This window comes from Lissotriton vulgaris, chromosome 2_1, assembly GCF_964263255.1.
Source record: "Lissotriton vulgaris chromosome 2_1, aLisVul1.2, whole genome shotgun sequence".
Classification (NCBI taxonomy): domain Eukaryota; kingdom Metazoa; phylum Chordata; class Amphibia; order Caudata; family Salamandridae; genus Lissotriton; species Lissotriton vulgaris.
This window is the reverse complement of record NC_141687.1, coordinates 256971167-256991007: the sequence shown is the minus strand read 5'-3', so window position 1 is coordinate 256991007 and position 19841 is coordinate 256971167. Positions and strand designations below refer to the sequence as shown.

The window sequence follows — 19841 nt, the reverse complement described above, 5'->3', positions numbered from 1 at the left end:
TGTGTCAGCGCAGTTTATTGTAGTGCCTATAGTACATCCTCTGTGTCCAACCCCTACCCCAGTACTACAGTGGGCTTGGTTATATCTGCCCTCTTTCGCTAGTGTGTCAACTGCTCCATCCGCATCATAAGGTCAGTCCTTACAAGGTTACATTCATCTGTGTCACACCTTTTACTCACCTCTCATTTGTGGCTTGTTTCTCCATCTCCCCATTCTGGTGACCGGTTTCCAGCCCTACACCTCATAGCGACTGATGTTCGTTTTCTGGTTGGTGCCCTGTCATTTCTCTCATCCTCCCACCCTCCGTTCTTGTCCCATCCCTTATCTACCCATGTCAAGGTGCTTGGTTTAGAGTTTCCCTTTCTGTACCTTGTCATCATGGTACTTGGTTCACATGTTACTTTTCCCTCGATCACCTTTCAATGTTCCATTTGCCACCTGCCCATCATGACAGGCAGACCCATCTCACCTTATCGCTAACCCCTGTCTGTGTCCTAACTCTTCCTGTCTCTACCCTGTCGCTCAGCGGCAATGGCATTTGGTCACCTGTTACAACCCTCCCCTGCTACTTGTCATTTATAACAGTTTTAGGCCGCCCCTGCAGAGAAGCTCTTCTACTCAGCACCTGGTATCTTGCTGCTGTGGAGTGGTTGGTTTACAAATGCATACGAGAGGTTTAAAACTACTCTCAGGAGGGAGGTTAGTGTCTGGAATCCGAGAGGGTGTGGTCAGTCTTGATGGAGTCTAGCATTCATCATCAACATTAGTGAATCGTATGTTGGTCTTAACCTACAGATGTCATCCAACAGAATGACGAAGAAGGGTGGATAGGAAAGAATACTGGAGTGTCGGCGGGACATTGGTGATAGGAGATGTTGAATTTTAAGCCAACAGTATGGTTTAATAAGCAGAATACTCCTTGGTAATCAGCAGGACACAAGTATGAACCTTTGTAAGCCTTCCTTGATTATGAGGTTACTAAACGGAGTATCATTTAATTGGATGATCGCTATTTACAGCGCATAGAACTGGCAGATGTGTGGTATTAAGTGGAAATAAATATATAAATATTATTACTATTATTATGGTTATAAGTGACAGAAGAAGGAGCTATATTACAGAGAGTGCCCCGGGGGCCCAACGTGCGTTTGCATCCATTTTGAGCGCTCCCGGGGCACTTTGGTATTACAGAAGGGCCAGCAGACACTTAAGCGGCCCCTTCTGCAATAGTCATAAGGGGGCAATTCCTCGTTTGTATGGGGGTGTGCCCTATACAAATGAGGTAATCCCTTTGCCTCTGCACCCGCGGCGTATTACAGACACTGGTGCAGACGCAAAGAAGCGCTCAGGAGATTCACTGACAGTGCGCCATTTAAAAGGTGTTGCATTTCAAAGCGCCCCCTGAGAGCAGCCCTCTTGAAGAGGGAATGAAGGTCATATGCAATGGCGTAGCTAAACCTTTGGCCGCCTGTGGCAGTCCCTGCGTTTGCCACCCCGCGGCAGCCGCATGTAAGAACAGGGGAAGGCACTGCCCCAAAACTCGTGCTACCCAGGGCAGGCAGCCCACCCCGTTCTCACTTGCTGCACCACTGGTTCTATGGACCCCCCAGACATCCCCCTTGCAGGCGGGTGCAGTCACTCACTGCACCTACCTGCAAGGGTATCTCTAATCCCCCTTCAAAGCTCAGGCAGGGGCCACCTGCACAGTGAAAACACAGAGCGGCTTTAAAGCAGCCACTCCATTTTTCACAGCAATGCACCGCCCCTAGGGCCGCGTGAGTTCAAGGCTGCCCTGGGGGCAGCACATTCATGGCCCGGTGCACCTTTCATAAGGTGCGCCGGGCCCAAACAGTGAAAATGCACCTTTAGCATAATATGGATCCAGGGATCGTAACTGAGACTTGGGGGTACTCAATTCTTGCTAGTAAGATGAGAACAAGGGTACAGAGTATGAACAGTCTGACAGGTTTAAGTCAAATCAATTGCCTGATGAACCCGAGAAGCCAAGGGTGTCAAGTGTTGACAATAGTGTGACAGTGAACAAGAGGAGTCAAACCAATGGCGTGAGTCCAGAAAAATGTCAACTGAGGATAAGCAAGTAAGTCATAGTGATAAAATTGCAAACGTGAAAAAGGCAAGAAACTGGAACGAATAGAAAATTTGATTTTGTTCTGAATGAGAGGATGTGAGGGAGGTGAACACAAAATGCCCGAGGTTCATAGAAAAAATGGGAAGTAGAGATGGGACAGCATTGAGGAGGAGGGCACCGCCTCGGGGTTATTTAGCAGTGGCAAAAGCACAGCAGTTTTGAGGCATGGGGATACAACCCGTTTAGGACAAAGTGATTAAATATATCAGAAGAGAAACTGGAGAAAACCATCAATGGGATTGAAAGCGTCTGAGGTTGCGCAGGCCAAGTTGGCTGCTGCCCTAGTTCTGTAGGCTTGGCGGGGAGGAGAAAAGAACTGGTATCCGTATTGATTGGTTTGAAGAGATCTGGAGAACTAGAGTGAAAAGTCGGACACTGAAAGTGGTGAGCCAGGGCTGGTTGTTCGCAAGGAGTAGACCAAGGGGACGTTCCTGTGGTCATCATGTTGATAAAGTGTTGCTATGTGAGGTGGTCCTGGAAATATGCCCAGCGCAGAAGAACAATGAGTGATAGCCAGCTTGTGATTGGTGAGATCTTCAAGCGTAGAAGGCGCAGGTTTCTTTCCGTATGCAGACGAATGCTTCAAATGCTGCTTTGAGCCTGTGCATTGCAGGGTATCCGGTGTTGAGGGTCGGGCCTCTGGGAATGGAGAGGACAGTGAAACTTGAAGACCGATGGAACAGTTCTGCTGAACTGGAGTTCAGTTGGAGTTAATGAGTGGGACTGGTTGTTGTGTCTCTCTCTGAGGTGTGCAGCAATAGTTATTTGTGTAAGGTCTAAGGGTAACGGGGGTGTTACACCAGTAGTGCTCAGCTGTAGGCGGTGTTCACAGTCAGGTAGATCAAGGAATGGCCAAAGGCTGAAGGGTCAATTTTGGGGGTAGGAGTAAGATCCTGTGTTAGAGAGCCGACTGGAGCCAGCACAAACAACATTTACCCTCCTATTAGAGACAATCATTCCTGTGAACTCGTCAGAGTAATCCCTAGACTGATCTCTCTACAGCAAACATCTTTCTACACCTATACTACAGGGTGTGGTGTACCCTGCTCCAATGTTTAACATAGCAACATCAAAGTGCATGCGCAGGAGCCGCTTTCCTCTATCTGACATTTAACTATCTTTTGCAGCAGATCGCAGGTCAAATCACCCACCTTAATTCAGATGAACAGCCTCTCCTCCACCTGACCTTATCTGCTCTTCCACATCTTTACATGCACATCCCCTCTGCTTATTCCCCCCACCCATTCCCCAAGGTTCCCTGCTAAACACCTTGCTACTGTTACTTCAGCTCGGACTAACCCAATATGCAGCAAGACCAATGCAGCACATTTCAGAGGAGCTGCCAGCGGATGTCCTTGGTTGAAAACAAGGGTAGTGAGACTGACCCCACCCGGCAACATACCTGCTCTCCCTGTCAGCGTACATCTCCATGTGCCTCGGGTTGATGGTGGGGTCGATCACCACCCATGAGCCGCCTCTCAACTCCGCCTGTGGTGGGATATACACCAGCACGGGCTGGCGGTACTCACGCAACCCGTCCACTATGTAGGCTCCGAACTTCAGCACCTGGTCGTACATGTCTAACAGAAAAAGACACAAGCAGGAGAAAACAACACAGTAAATCTTTTTTCTGTGTGCAAATACCCATATTGTACATGCCTAATCCCTGGCAGACTTGTACAGAATAGCAAATAAATTAGTCTTCATCCCAGAACCATAGTAATAAAATAGATTTTCCTATTTAGAAATACATTTTTGAAGCAGATGTGGCACAGGCTGGTCTCCAGATGTTCCTGAAATACCAGGTTTTCAAACTGGCACTCTTCCCAACATTGCTTCCATTTGTTGCTCTATTATCACTTGAACAGCGCTGTACAAGGGCACAGGACTGGAGAGCAGAATGCACACTACACTGATTTGCATCACATGGCAACTTGAAGATGGAAAAGCAGCTATGCCAGCCAGGCATTTAGGGCCCATGTTAGTTTTAGGCAGTCCGGCCGTCCTCACCAGGGCGACTGATTATTTTACTCTGTTGCCCTGGCAGAGGTCCCGACAGCTACATTTAGAAATGTCCGTCAGGCTGACAGGCACTTCTAGCATTCACATGAACCACCGTCAAGGCAGTTCCTGAGAATGCACTGTTATTTTGAAGTATGGTCCGTACGGCAAAGTTACAAAGTGGGATTTTGGTTTTGAAAATGAAAAAAATAAACAATGCTTCCCATCATATTTGGAATCGTCTACCATGGTGAGGAGGGCATTTTTTTGTTTTTACTGCCCTTTAATGCCTGGTTTCTCCTAGTGGTGATGGGCACTACAAAACAGCTTTATGTCCGTCCATCTGATTTGAGTGTGCAGACCTATAGCTAATCTCCGACGGTCCTTACTCCACTGAACCATTGGGAACGTTTGGCCAATGCGGACACTGAGTAGTTTTTGCCGTCACCAAACTATGGTCCACCCACTTTAAAATTTGGCAGGCAGCCCATTATGTTGGCGGGAAGGGTAATCCCTCACTATGGAGTACCCTTTCGCCAGCATATACATCATGCCCTTAGTTCTTAAGAAAAGTAAGCTTAATGTGTTGATCTCTGACTGGTCAATAAAGTATAAGGTGGACTGTAAGAATGGAGAAGAGAGGCACAGCTGTTGTGTCAGGGTCAACTCCTCAAGCATTGTCTCGGGATAAACATTTCATGGATTTAGGCTGCTTATGGGAATTGCCTAAAGGGGGTATTCGGTCAGGGATGTCAGAATATCTCTTAATCCATACATTGCTGGAGATTGTCAGCGATGTTGTGATGGTGGACTGGGTAAATAGAAAGGTATCTTCTTCCCTACACTTATTGGGCCCTCTAGGCTCCTAGTGAATCTTGACTATATAAAACCCAATTAAGTATGCTGGTGGGCCACCGTACAACCAGTATATGCTATACTGCTAACAAAACATTATAAGTCCATGTTGTGCTATACTCAGTCTAAGGCAGTGTGAAAGTGCCAAATCAAGTCTTTAACCTAAGGAAGGGGAATTAGGAGAAAGTTTAGAAATGCATAGCAGTGAAAAAAGCGAAGGCGAGACAAGCTGCTAATATGTGTCGAAGGGAGCTAAAAAATGAGAACTGATGTCAGCGCACCTGGTGGTTGCTATCGGGCTCCACTGACATCACCACGGCATTGCTTCTGCTGCCAAAGGGTACGAAGACAAAAAGTCCGGGTCACCAGGAGCCACCCTGTACCTTCTCGCAACAACCCTTGAAACAGCAGGGGATGTAAGTGGTCTTTTCCACACTTCTGATATTGGCTCCGCCAAAGCATCATTGAAAGGGAGCATGGGCTCCACAACAGAGGATGGCGAATGAAGGACCACTGTCAGAATGTTCGATTTGAACTCTGCAGTAGGAAGTGTTATGTTCAAATCCAAAGCCTTCCTTATAACTAAGTGATATGGAGTCACATCCTTAGAAGGGGTTTCAGAAACAGAGGTCAATTCCCAATCAGGAGACAGCTCAAGACCACTAGCCTCCCTTAGATTGTTGAAAAGATCCTCCGAATCCTGCAGCTCACCCTCTTCCATTTCTGCATCACGGTACCTCTGCTCTTCCAGAAGCCTCTGGGCTTCACACCTCGACCTCTCCTTCAGGAATGAGGTCGACGGATCCTGAACCGACTATGATGGAGCCGGAGCCGGCGTCGAACTCGAAGCCGGAGGGCCAGACCGTTGTTCACAAGGTTGGATCGGATTCGGCATCGAGGACATCAGCGTTGAAGGTCTTGGCGTCGAAGGCTTTGGCGTTGAAGGCTTCAGCAGCGCCGAGAAATGCCGAGGCGGCGTCGGAGCCGGCATGAATGGCGCAGGAGCATATGCCTAGGGAATACCCAGATTGAATGCCAATGGACCCGTGGGACCAACCGGTGCTCCAGAGGGGTACATAGCTCTGGAATACACTCCATACATTGCATTAAGAAACTGAGTAGGGTCCTGACATGGAGCCGGAAAAGCAGGAAAAAAGCTCACAGGCTGCTCTCGAGAAACCGGAGTCTTCTCGACCTGGACCTCTACCTCAGGCTGGTGCACCGGGGTCGACGAACCCTCTGGCAATGGAGCCTCTTCTACTCCTTCCTCTTCCTCTTCTTCTCCTTCATTTTCCCGGACAGGTGAATGAGATGGAGCCGGAGAAGGGTTCGACACCGGCTTAGGTGAATGAACCGGCGAATCCGCAGGCGAAGCCTCACCCTTGGAGTCTTGAACTTCTGGAGACAGAGCACCTCATCCTTGCAAAGCGACTTCACCTGCGACTTCGGTCTCGAGTCCGAGCCCTTTCCAGAATAATGTCGAGACTCGTGTCTTCTCTTCTTGTGCTTCTTTTTAGATGACTTAGAAGCATGACCCAAAGACGGCCTCAAGTGCGAGTTCGAACGAGACCTCGACCGTCGAGTCCGAGACCTCAAACTCTTCCTGTCCTTCTTGTTCTTCAACTTGGCAACAAGGAGCTTTGCTTCCCTCTCACGTAGTGCCTTGGGATTCTTTTTCTTACAAGAAGAACATCCCTGGACGTCATGGTCCGAACTCAAACACCACACGCAGTCCTCATGCTGGTCCGTTATCGACATCATCTTACTGCATTCACCACACGGTTTAAACCCGGACTTTTTCGAAGACATGCTGACTTTGAAGAACAAGAAACACTCTAACAACGAAAAGTCACAAAGTAACTATCAAGCTATAGAGGATCCCTCGAAAACTGTTAGCGTCGACGACGCAGAAAAAAAGAAACTGATGTCATCACGCCGACGTGGGCCTGTTATGAAGTCGGTGACGTCAGCGGAGCCGCGCGAGGGATACGGTGCCTCTGTGACGTCGTCCACGTCAGCGCTAAGCTACAAAAAAGAATTTCCGAATGTTGCTGACGCAAGGGGATATTTAGAAGGTGAGGAATCCACTGGCAGATGTATCCATCAGAAAACTGCCTTTTTGGACACCATCGCTCTATCCAGGTCTTGACACCAGTGCTGATGTCGGGGGGTAGTGGGCGTGCCCCAATGCTGTGCAAAATTGCGTTTAGCTAGCGTAATCCCAAGAGTAGCACTGGCCTGTGCTGCATGGTTGAGGTCCGTTGGCTCCCAAATATTGAACAGGCACCTCCTCGGCTCAGGGGGAACTTCGAAGCCACAAACCAGAGTAATTGTCTCCATGACTGCCTCTCAGTAGTGTGTTATGTTGGGACAGTCCCATAGCGTGTGGTAAAACGTGCACTTTTGCCCACATCCCCGCAGACACAGAGGTGTCTCAGTCCGACTGATTTTGTGAAGCATCGTTCTAGTGTAGTACGTCCTATGTAAGATCTTCAATTGCACCAATTGTAGTCGGGATGGATTTCCCACCTCTCGCGGGACGCCAAAACCTCTTGCCAGTCCTGGTCGTCCATGTCCCCCAGGTCAGTCTGCCATTTGTCTCGCAAGTTGTGCTTGGGATCTTTCTGATTATTGATTAGTTTGCGATAAGTGAGAGAAATTGCTTTTTTAGTGAGATGGTCTGTAAGGAGGCGGTCCTCGAGCGGCGATGATTCAGGGGGATCGGTACCTCGGGTATGGCGTTTGTGAGTGCGTGCTTAATTTGTGAATAGCGAAACTGTTCTGAGTAAGCCATTACCAACTCATTTTTGCAATACTGCAGAAGTCAAAAATTGTAATACAAGCACTCTTTTTCAGTGGAAACACACAACTTCTGCCTAATCAAATGCTGTACTAAAAAATAAAACCAACATGTGGGCAGCCTCAAAGCCCCACTCACGATAGTGCTCTTTCTGTTAATCATATAAGCTCTGCTGACAGGTGCGATGTAAGGTCAGACCAAAAAACCACCAGTTCGAAAAAGACAGCATCCGAAATTATTCTGCTTGTGCGCTATTATAAAATAAAATGTTCACATGTTCATATTTTAGAAACGACTATTCATTTTGCCACATAAAACTATGAGTCTGATTTAGAAGTTGGTTGATGGAGTAAAGACCATCAGGGTGGCAGGGGATTTTTCGTCCGCCACCCTGCCTGTCAAATTTAGCGCACACAGCCAGCTCTGAGATGAAGTCTATGGGTTTGTATGAACAATCACAGCGGTCCACACAAAACCATTTAAAAGTTTGGTGTGCGTTCGTCATTGCTGATGGATGCTTCCACCAAACTTTTCAAAGTTTCGTTTTTCCAAACTAATGGTTCCAACAGCATGGACGTTTTCTCGGGTGGCGTCGGTGTCGTTTTTTATTCTTTTTTGCTGTCTCTTACCGTAAGGATATTTCAGGCAGTGACTGATGGTAAACATTTTTTTTAAAAAGCCATCCGACCACTCACTTTAAATAGAGTGGACAGTGGGATGGCTTACCTTTGATGGCCCGTACACTCTCAGGCTTTTGGAGGAAGGTTTATGTTAACAGAAGGGGGTGGGGTTGTTTCTAAAAGGGGTGCAGCAAGAGGTGTGGCCTATGTAATTGAAGCATGTCCTAAAACAGGTGCTGAAATCCTGTGCTTAGCAGAGCATGCCATGTGACCAGTATTTGAGCTTCTTTTCTGTGTTTTTTGTGATAGCACTCAAAAAGATCATCCAACAACCAACGTGTACACTTTAAGCCAGGCCTATTGGCTTTAACAATACACGTCCATTATGAAGTTCCACATACTCATGTCTCACACTTCATCCCCTTCCTCTCCATCTGTCTTTTCTCTCCAAGTACTTCCTTTTGATTCACCCAACTCATCATTCCCTCTTATTCACTATGATACACCTAAAAACTGTATTTTCACTTAATTTGGTGCTTTTGCTATTTCAAAAGCTCTGTTCCTCTTCACGCATTTCCTCATCGTATGGTAATTACAGATGGCACATATTAAATCACTGCTCTGTGCGCTTTGCTTAGAGGCCAAGGATTGGATGAGCATATAGTCGGACCAACCAATTTTTTACACAGTGTCCGGCACTGTGACACACTCTCACTACTTTCAGCCTCAATAGCAAAGCTCTCACTTGTACTCCATAATGAAAACGAACAGAACTTTGACCTCACTCAGACACCTAAAGGCGACTCAGTGTGCAGTTCGTACTATACAAGGCTCTGGTTGCATGAAAAACAGCTAGGGAAATTAAATATTCCTTGGAAATTCGGACAAAGAGACCCAACAACAAAACGAAAAATGTGTGAAATGTAAGTGTAGGTCACTGCATCAGTGACTGATTGTCCAACGATTCTACCACACGTTGTGTAGAAAGAGAGAAGTTTTCACTTGTTAAGCAAATAAATGGAAAGCGCCACGGGGATCCGTTTCAATGTCTCTTTTCTTTTTTCCAAATAACTCTTTATTCGTTTTTTTTTTTTAGATGAAATGGAAGAAAAGAAATTACTAACAACATGCCCATGACTTGGCCACACAAAAGAAGGCAATGGCATAATCGAGATTACATGAAAGATATGAATACAGTGACTGTTCATCAATAGACAACCACCCGGAAATAGACCAATGATGTCACACACATGCACACAACGCAAAACAGCAAAGTCATCAGAGTCCCTGCCAAGTTAAAGTGCATTCCACGAGCCGTGATACCCCTCCCACTCCCAGCGACCATACTAGGGAAGGTAGAGGACCCCATTCGTATCATAAGGCAAGGGCAGAGGCACCCACGATGCACCATCATGGTGGCATCAAGGTATACAGGGAAGAGAAAGAAAACAAAGAGAAGGAAAGGTATGTCTGAGGTGGGTAGGGGGTAACACTCTAGGCGACAGGTGTGCAGTCACCTTGGTGCCCCAAGAACCCAGTCACTTGATCTGTTTTCTAGTTAGGCTGTCCGGTTTTAGCTTTAACCCCTTGCCTGCGGGGCTGATTCCCCCACTGTGCTGGGGGAAGGGGGGCGCGCACAGAGCCCCCGTGCTCGTGACGAGCTCAGCTCGTCATGAGCCACTGTGGCCGTGTGCTCATGACGAGTTGAGCTCGTCACGGCCACACCCGTTTCTGTGGAACGTTCAGCACAGAGGGGGAATTAGGCCCGGGTGCGAGCGTTGTGGCCGTTATGACGAGCTCAGCTCGTCATGAGCACACGGCCACTGTGGCTCATGATGAGCTGAGCTCGTCATGAGCATGGGAGGGGTTATACCTCTAATAACTGATAAAACCCCACCGAAAGGGAAATAGCCCTCACCATTAAAAACACATAAACACTGAAAAAACACCTGCATAACCACAAACTAAATGCCGTTCATTGAAAGGAAAAGAAGAGTAAAAGAGTATTTTTTTTCTTTCTGAGGGGGCCAATACAATGTAACATTGTTATACAAGCTAGTAGTAAGAAAGACTGGGCTAACATTATTCTGCTGAGTTTTGTTGTTTAGGGATGTTACTAAAATACTGTTTCTTCTCCCTTTTGCTTTTTTAAATTTTGTTTTCTTTGGTCTAAAGATGCAGGGTTCAGAAGCTTGTTTTAGGTCTTGTTTAATTATCTTATAAACTGTAGAGAATCAGGAAATATCAAAATCATGTTTGATATTTTGGCTGCATTTGATTCCTTCATTGATAGGTAAAATGGCTGGTTTCAGAAGAAATGTACCCAATATGTGCCATCACATTTACCCACAGAGATTGGGTAAAGACCCTTGAATATCAGCCCCCCGTTTCTAGTGAGTCAGTATTTATAGTAGGTGAATTGCCAACGCCTCAGGCTTTAAACATTCAATGCAAGGTATAGTGACAAGTATATGTGAGAAGAGTGCTATCACCAAGCATCTGGGATAGAGGTAAAAACATGACAGGATGGAACATGGAATGCAGTGTCACATGGAATGCTGTTGTAAAAAGGTTCTTTCCAAATACAACATAGATTGGAGTGATACTGTTTGTATTTGCAAGGATTCAGCTACATATATGAAAAAGTTGCGTGATGACCTGTCAAAATCGATACCTGAGCTGAAGTGTTTTCCTGTAAGAGATCCATGCCACTTGTTAGATGGTATGCCGAAAGCATCTTTACAATCTTCAGAGTAATTGAAGAATGCTAATGACTTTGTAGTCTATTCTGGTGCACTGTTTTGTTATGCGGGGGAACAAAACACAAATAATTCTAATTTTGTGCTTTCTGTGGCATCAAAGAAAGAGTCATCCCAAGTGTGTCACTAAGCTGATGGTTTTCAGGCCAAGAGGCTGTGAATGCTATATTATCCATGTGGCAACAGTTTACAGAATTTTTGATGAGTGAGGATGCTAAAGGCAAGAAATTTGAGGATCTCTGATCGCATATTGAGAGTGCATTCTTAGGTTTTTCCTGGAAAACAGTGGACATAATAAAAAACTAGAGCCTGAAAACACCCTGATCTGCCAAGTGTTCAGCATAATTGATGTAGATGTGTAACATCTCCTTGAGAGTAGGCTGGGCAATACCTTTAGTGACTTTGGCACTTGGTAAACAAAGCAATGTTGAAGAGCAATTCAGGAACTTTTATTTTACTATGTATGAGAATGGCTTGCAATGATGCATAGAGTTTTCTCTGTAGTTTCAAAATTGCTGCTTTATTTTTTACCACTTCAATAACTACGAAGGTATAAGCGCCCAGTTAAATGCAAATGTTGCAGAGCCTGCCCAGAGAATCGCAATCTTCAAGTGAACCAGTATTGGCATGGATAGCTATGTTAGTGGGCCGAGTTAGCAAATTGTGTACTGGCTGTTTTGACATTGCCTGTCTCAAGTGTCAATGTTGAGAGGGCCTTTTTACAGAAAAGGTTTACGCGGGAAGGAAAAAGCGAGCGCACATGACCAAATACTCACTGAAGAAGTTTTGTATGGTGTACTACAATAGGTTTGATTTGCAAAAATGTATTTGGACCTCATATACACTGTATGTATACTGTCTATATACCATGCATTATCAGTGTAGAAAGCAAGCAATAATAAAAGCTAAACTTTCCATAAACACTAGAAAAACACGGTTTCTGTTTTTAAAGGTGCGTAAATGTGTAACCACTAATAACCACTGTTTTTTTTAAGGTATTGAAATCACTTGAAAACACTTAAAAAACCCCATCAGAATTGACCAAAAATAGAAACTGAAAACAGGAAAGCTTACTTATAGTCAAGCCCACAGGGGGGCAGGCAACGGCACATGGGTTGGACGAGGTGCAGCAGCAAGGGGGAACCACACAAACGGCAGCGACCACATCCAAGAGAAGGCTGTGGGGGACACGCAGGGACCCCAAGCCTCTCATGGAGATCCTTGGGGCATGGGAGTACCACCTACCCCATGGGATGTATCATCGTCACCCTCCCTCAGGCAATCACTGGTTTGGGTGCATTGGTATTTTCTCAGAGGGGGCGGTCATCAGTCTGGGCCGACCGCTCATTCACGTACACATCCCAAGCATCCAAGGGAGTTGGTGTTCCTCACGTGACGGGAAGAGTCTTCCACATCGCTACCTCAACAGTGATCCATTTGAGGAGATTACAACCACAGGAACAATGACGGCAAGGTAGTAAATTTCCAAGCTGTGGCTATCTGGCTATTTACGAGTACAAAAGCTAAGTCAAGAAAGCGAACAACATATTTATTATTTAGTGTCAGCGGGAACAAGCCCAGGAAGGAAAGGAAGCGGATCACTTTGCACAGTGCAGTCCATGACCTCCGCCAGCGCCTGAGCGGCCGCCTCCCAGGACTGCACAACCCCAGACCACACTGTAAAAATCTGCCTCATCGCATGGGCACTTTGAAGGGACTCTCGGAAATATGCGGTGTAAGTGGGACAGGGTAAGGTACGTTTTGTGAACACAACTGAATTCCGTGTATTTTAGGCGGGAGTTCCTAAACATGGTCGCACCTGTGTCAACGCCTTTTCCCATTGTTTTTCCGTTAGATACCCAATGGACAGTGCCAACTTGTCACACAAATCCCAGAGGTCGGGAACAGGTGAGTCAAGGAAATCGTTGTAGAGTGATGTAATTGTATGTCTTCTGGAGCCATGTTCCAATTGTGTTTGCAGTACTAGAGACACAGGCGGCTCACTGTGATCTGACCCCAGGACGCAACAGCCACCACCTGTGCATTATATGTCAGGAATTGGCCTTCAGGCAATTGGAATCTGTCCTGCAGGTCCAGAAAGGGCAACAACAGTTTATTGTTCTAGAGATCCCACAGCGTATTGACACATGCGTCAGTCCACGCCCTCGAGCCATGATTTTTGGCAATGGTGTGGAACACCGGGCGTGCCCATAGAGGCAAGGTAGCAGCATATAGGACCGGATTGCGGCGCAGGCTCACGTAGCAATCCCAATACTGGTTGGCTGTCCGGAGTAGGCAGTTAAGTAGCCTGACGTACCCCAACCCCGGTGTCATTAACCAGCTCAATACCTGCATGTGAGAAAGTCATCCTTTTTGCCCTGTTCACACCCATTTTTTGACTGATAGTGGTGGTAACAGACTCTGACTGTATCCTGCTCACAAGGCCCAGTGCTATGATTAAAAAGGTATATGGTAATTGAGTATAATTACAATTTGCAAAAGCACCCTCCTGTAAGACCCTAGTATACAATAAGGCAAGGGGAATTCAAGCTACCTATAAGTCCCTAGTATATAATAGGACAGGGAGGTTAGGAGGCCTAGCAGATTTTCTGCACTGGAGGGTGCATTGCTGTGTTGCTTGCTGTCATCTTTAAAAGTAAATTATTAGCAAATTCGACTTTGGAATTAAAGGTACTGCCACAGTGGTAATCTACCTTATTTTTACATATATGTCCCCCTGAGGTCTCCCCTGAGTGCCCCAGGGGTGTTGCGCCATGCAACTATAAGCAGGGACATTATAAAAGATGTTTTAAATGCCCTGATAAGGAAAATACTGGCAATTTAGTTTTTCCCCATTGTAGATACTTAGCTCCGTAGGCTAACATTAGAATATTTTATTTAAGTATAAATATAGCTAGGAAGAAGCTCTAATATCATTCAAGGATTTAAATAATTGGTAAAGATAAATTCAACATCTTGCCACTGTTGAATTTATCATAACTAATACGGAAGAGAAGATATAGGACTTTCTTTTCTGTGAGCCAAAATCCAGCCTCCTAGCTGCCTCTCCTGATTGGTCAGCCTTAATAGTGAAGACATGGAGCATGCAGGGGAACCAGTGTTGTGACTGTGGCAAGATTCTAGTTTGGCCAGAGCCGTTCCCTTGTGGCCTGCTCCCGCTGTTGCCTGTCGTATCTTGTGGTGTTGGCAAGACCTCCTTCGTCTCCAACCATTCCCAACCTCCAGCAGGATAAGTGAAGAATCAGATTGTGCCAGAGTCTAGTACCTGCAGTTTGGTCGGGAACATCAAAGAGTAACGCAGTCCCATTTGCTGAAGCTGGCTTTAACAGGCATAAAGAAACCATGCTGGGACTGCACCTCTGCTATATAGTTCAGGTACATGTTCACTTGGCTGTTCTCCACTTGCCAATGGCCCCTGGCATGAGCCACCTGTAAAATATGATTTCGAAAATTAAAGAGTCTTGCCCCCCATAGCCTCGGGATGACCCAGGTGGGGGGTTGCCTGCCAAGCACTCTATGCACAGCACCACTGAGAAGAAAGTGGATCGTTGTCCATACAGAATGGTATGGAGCAGCCAGTACTCCAAGAAGAGGTCCATATTAGGGGCCTTCAGCACCTACGGCAGGCCAATTAAATGAATGTTGTTGCACCTTGAACTGCCTTCCACACTGTTCGCGTGGGCGTACAGCAGCATTATCTCCAACTGGAGAGTATATAGCTGTGAGTGCATGTCCGACACAGATGAGGGCATGCCCACCAGGGAAGCCTCATTAGATTCTATTCGGTCTCTCAGTTTGGCTTGGTTTGCCCGCAGGGGGCTCATCTCGATTGTAGAGCGTCCAGTTTAGGATCTGTAAGTAAGTAAGTAAAAAATTTATTTGTATATGATTAATTAAAATCTTTACAAAATTGAAAAGTATCCGTAGTAATTTTTGCTTTAACGTACAAACAAAAACAAAAAATAAGGTGCATAAAATTACAGTGATGTTAACAGTTATATGGTTAGCATCATAGGATTAAAAGTTCATATGGCATGGTTAAGTCTCTTTCTTATTAGATCAAAGAACTTCACAACTTGACAGTTCAATTTGGTGTCGCTAGTAGAAAAGCACAATATGGCTGCCTGTCTGCAGGTCCGGACGGCATAAAAGTTAAAAAAAGGACGTAAGAGATTGAACCTCAGGTCCTTTATGCTAGGGCAGATGCAAATCACATGAATTATGTCTTCCTTGCCGGTTTTGCACATGCGACACTGTTGTGACGGGTTATTTCTCTCCCAAGGTGGAAGATGTGGAAGTATGGGAATTACACCAAGTCGTAATTTTAGGAATTTTTCTTTAACATTTATTTTCATGCCAATACTGAAGTACGCTTGTGGCCGCAGTTTTTCATAAGCTCCCACCGTTAGCCATCCATGTGCTCGGTTTGCTAGGTCTTTCTTGTCTTCTATCGCTGAGATGATGCTAGCTGATTTTTTAGCTACTTTTTTAAAGGACAAGAGATCCATTGATGTTTCCCAGGTTTCAGTCAGGCCTAGAACTTTGAGAGATTCATATAAGTAGGCTCTCGGCGCGAGATTGCGGTGCCGAAGTAATTCTTCCCATAGGTTTGCACATAGAGATCCAGCGTCTGCGTTGCGAATTTTATGCCAGTTTGTTGCATACACGCTCCGCCTCTCTAGAGTTTGTTTCAAGATACCGAATTCTAGTCGTATCTGAGCCGGGGAAACGTACTTGGGAAGATTGAAAATAGCCCTGTATGAATTGGCAATAAGAGTGTCCAGTAACGCCGCGTCCTTACCATGGTGTGATTCACTCCCATATGTGAGAGTCGGTTTTAATTTGGCACTCAATAGATCGAGAAGAGGTTTCAGTGTCAGATCGGGTAATTTACCCTTCAATGTTTTTAGAGACATATAAGTCGTTATAGCCTTCCCTCGCAAAGATTTAAACTGCGCCCTCGAAGTGTTGTTTGAGTCCAGGATTACTCCCAGGTACTTATATGTGGTAACCTGCTCAAGCATTTCGCCATTCAAGTACCAGCGAGGGTTCTTTTTTTTCTTATAGTTCACAGTCATCACCTTTGATTTGTTGAAGTTTATTTGTAGGGCATTTTCTTCTGAAAAGGCATTGGTTATGTTCAAAAGATGTTGGAGGCCCATTGGAGTCCGACTTATCAGCAACAGGTCATCCGCATATAACAGGTTTGAGAGGATGATTTTACCTAGTTTTGGTGCGTGATTGGAGCATTTGTCTAGTTGCCCAGGTAAGTCGGCTAAAAAAAGATTGAATAGGATCGGTGCAAGTAGGCATCCCTGTTTCAGTCCTTAGGATCTGATGAGGCCTTCACATGCTGGACGAGCCCCAAAATTTAGTCAAATCTGTTCATGGTGGCAGCTCGAGTCGCCGTATTAACAAAAAAGAGAGTAAGGGATTTTTCACTAATGTGAATGGAGGGTACTCCAAGTCCCCGGACTTGAATATAGTATTAACAAAAAGAGGAGTATCACCAAAAGGACCTTAAAAAAAGGTTCTAAATGGGATGTCAGAAAAGAAAACAAAAGGATAATTCCCTTTTGTTAAAAGACCCCTCACTCACCAACCTAGTTGGTGACAGGCTTCATCATCGGGGTCCCACCCAGATGGCCGAATGCCATCTGGGTGTGCTGCGACACCTGACTACAGTGGAGCTGGTTTTTTGTGTGTGAAGTGCAAATAAAAGTGGTTTCAAAAATTGTCCTGGTATAACTTTTTGAAAAAACTTTATTCGTAAGCTACTGGACAATATTAAAAACAAAGTGGGGATACTGATAGGTTATAATGACCGTGAGTATCTATGTGATTGTTATATAAAAGGGTTGACATGTTTTAACCTGTTAGTGGTAAATCCCAGGTTTTCGTCAGGACCAGAAAAAGAAAATGGGTGGTCTACACGCTATAATGTGTATCCAGTCCTAGATTCCTGTGACCTTACTGCAAAAATCTACAGTAGGAAACCTCAAAAACCTAAAATAGGCAAGGGAAAAAAGAGAGACCTGTGGGAGGAAAGGAAAGACCGTCACAAACAAACAGAATACGTGCCTGTAACGTAGTGTAGGTTCTCAGATGTCTGCATGCTTCATGCGAATCCCATTCAGAATGAGTTTGAGACAAATATCGTGCCAGTGACGTGCGTACTAGCCTGAACACATGCTTGTATCTGGCAATACAGTGCTAGCTGGCCGTTTATCATTGCCAAGTGGTGCTATGATATAGCCATCAACACGAGCTCACTCAGTCACACTGATCAATAATAGTGTAATCTGTGGCTGTGAAATACTTTTAAATGGAGTCACTCGTACAAAAATTATAGGCAGGGTGACTATCAATACTCACAACGGAAGAGTGATAAATACAAAACACCTCAAGTGGCAATTCAATGAGAAAACCAATGAGAAAACAAGAAAACCAAAAATAGCTAAACCTGGTGAAGGAACACAAAAGTTAATTATAAAAAGAACCCTCACTCACCAACCTGGTGGTGACATTCTTCATCATTGGGTTCCCACTGGAAGGACCGAATGTCCTCTCAGTGTGCTACTACGCCTGTTTACAGCGGAGCTGGTTCTTTTGTGTGTTGATGCAGTGAAAAACCAAAAGTGATAAATGAGTGCAAAACTTAAAAAATGCGTAGTTGTGACTGTCAACTACTTTATTAATAGTCCAACCAGCATTAGTTAAAAACAGGTGAATTTGGGACTAACAAGTAGGTTTTTTAAAATGAAAACCCTTAGTCCTCTGAAAAATTGGTCATGTTTCAGCTTAGGAGCCAGAATCGCTCAGCATTCGTCAGGACCGTAAATGTAATCCTCCGGCGGTATGCAAGCGCTAAGGTGCACCCAACCGTTAGGATATAAATGTGAAAAAAAAAATGGGTAAAAATTGTAGTGAATTACTCACGGATTTACCCGTGGGGGCACGCTCAGTAATTTACTGGGGCCTTCTATAAAATGCGCTTTTTGTCCGCATGTCATGGGCATATACGGCAGGGGTTTCCTTCACGCCGTGCAATTTTTTTGCCGGCGACTCCCCACAGGCAACCTATCGTTTGCACTTCCGTGTCCCCAGTAAATTACTGAGCGTGCCCCCACGGGTAAATCCGTGAGTAATTCACTACAATTTTTTAATTCAAGCTCTCACGAATCCTCCGTTAATACCGAGGACGGATGTGAGCTCCACCAATCAATTAATGACAACCTGGCCATTTTTACGCAGCCACCACTGTCTATCCCATATTCTGATCTGTCACCTGAGTTAGACAGTGATTCCATGCTTCTTTTTATTTCGAATAACATTTCCCCTACATCATTATTAGAACAATGTTTACACTTTGAGCGGGACCTCCAGCTTGCTCATTTTCACTTTTTGCAAAGCAACCTTAATTTCGGAGCCTTTTGGCACCTCCGGACCACCATACTTGTGTTCCCTACGGTTGCCTAGTGATGCACGCGGCGCGAGTCCCACGCAGCCCCGCCCACACCCGGAAGCCATAGCTACAGGATCAAATATGCAAGCCGCATAGAAGTTCTAATCAGTCAAATTATCAGAGATACACAAATTATCAGAGATACACAAAGTTGCAGGGTTATTTCTGGAGGACAGAAACCCAAGGGATATTATCATCGCGGACTGATATGTGCGTGGATAACCTGTACATCCAACGCTGTTCCTTTTCAAACAGGCGTTTTTGTAAATTGGGCCCAGCCTTGACCTGCTCAATCACGGACCACTTCATGTCATTCGGAGTGTGGTTAACTTCCAGGAAGTGATCTATAAGTCTTGTTGCACTTTTTCTGCAACGGATAGGACCTTGGTCTTCACAAATCCGTTGTTTGACTTTTCTTGTTGTCATTCCGATGTATGATTTGTCGCATGTACACTTGATTAGGTAAACCACATGGGTGCTGTTGCAGTTGGTATGGGACAGTTGTTTCCAAATGTTTCCCTCCTCCAGGTCTAGAGTCTTCGTATTAGTAGTCAGATGGCAAACACTGCAGTTGCCGCAGCGAAAATGTCCCCTGATCTCTGGGAGTCCCCAGGCTCTGGTGATTGAATGGTCCTCGTTATGGTTGGCGACCTTGGGTCTAGTGTTCACCAGAGTATCTTTTAAGCCACAAGATTTTTCTCTCCAAGGTGCCATCTGTCTTCAAGGGTCCCTCATTCTGCAAGGGCAACGTTGCTCCTTTTTCCTGTTCAAGGCCCCCTCTGGTGCCACGCTGCTTGACCATGTTCGCGCCTGTACAGTTTGGGGGCCTCCAGGTGCGATTCCAGAGCTCAGCGCCTACGTGAGATGACAGTCCACAGCCACAAGACCTCAGACACAAACAGTACTGTCTCCTCAGGTCATAGAATGAATGGCAGCGAGAGGGTTTGGGGGGGGGGGAGGAGGGCATTGCTGGAGAAGAGCATCTCAGCATCCAGCCATACTCACTAATAGTATCCCAGTTAATGATAGGGGATAAGGGCTGGGCTCCCTGGAGCTCAGTGCCTGTAAGATTCGCTTCACTGTGACAGTCGCTCCCAGGTGCAAGCAAATGGTCAATGCAGTGAGAAAGCAAATAGGATCTCAAGGTCAGTGCCTCACCCAGCATGGGGCA

General features: G+C 45.6%; 1 protein-coding gene across 7 annotated transcripts in view; it reads right to left on the bottom strand.

Annotated features, from left to right (window-relative positions):
- Positions 1-19841, bottom strand: part of ACACA (acetyl-CoA carboxylase alpha) — a 1131726-nt gene that overhangs the window by 165647 nt on the left and 946238 nt on the right. For all 7 annotated transcript variants that reach the window (XM_086954890.1, XM_086954892.1, XM_086954891.1 and 4 more), the window contains one exon: positions 3552-3729. In XM_086954890.1, coding sequence (XP_086811016.1) covers positions 3552-3729 — 178 coding nt within the window. The remainder of the gene's footprint in view (positions 1-3551; positions 3730-19841) is intronic.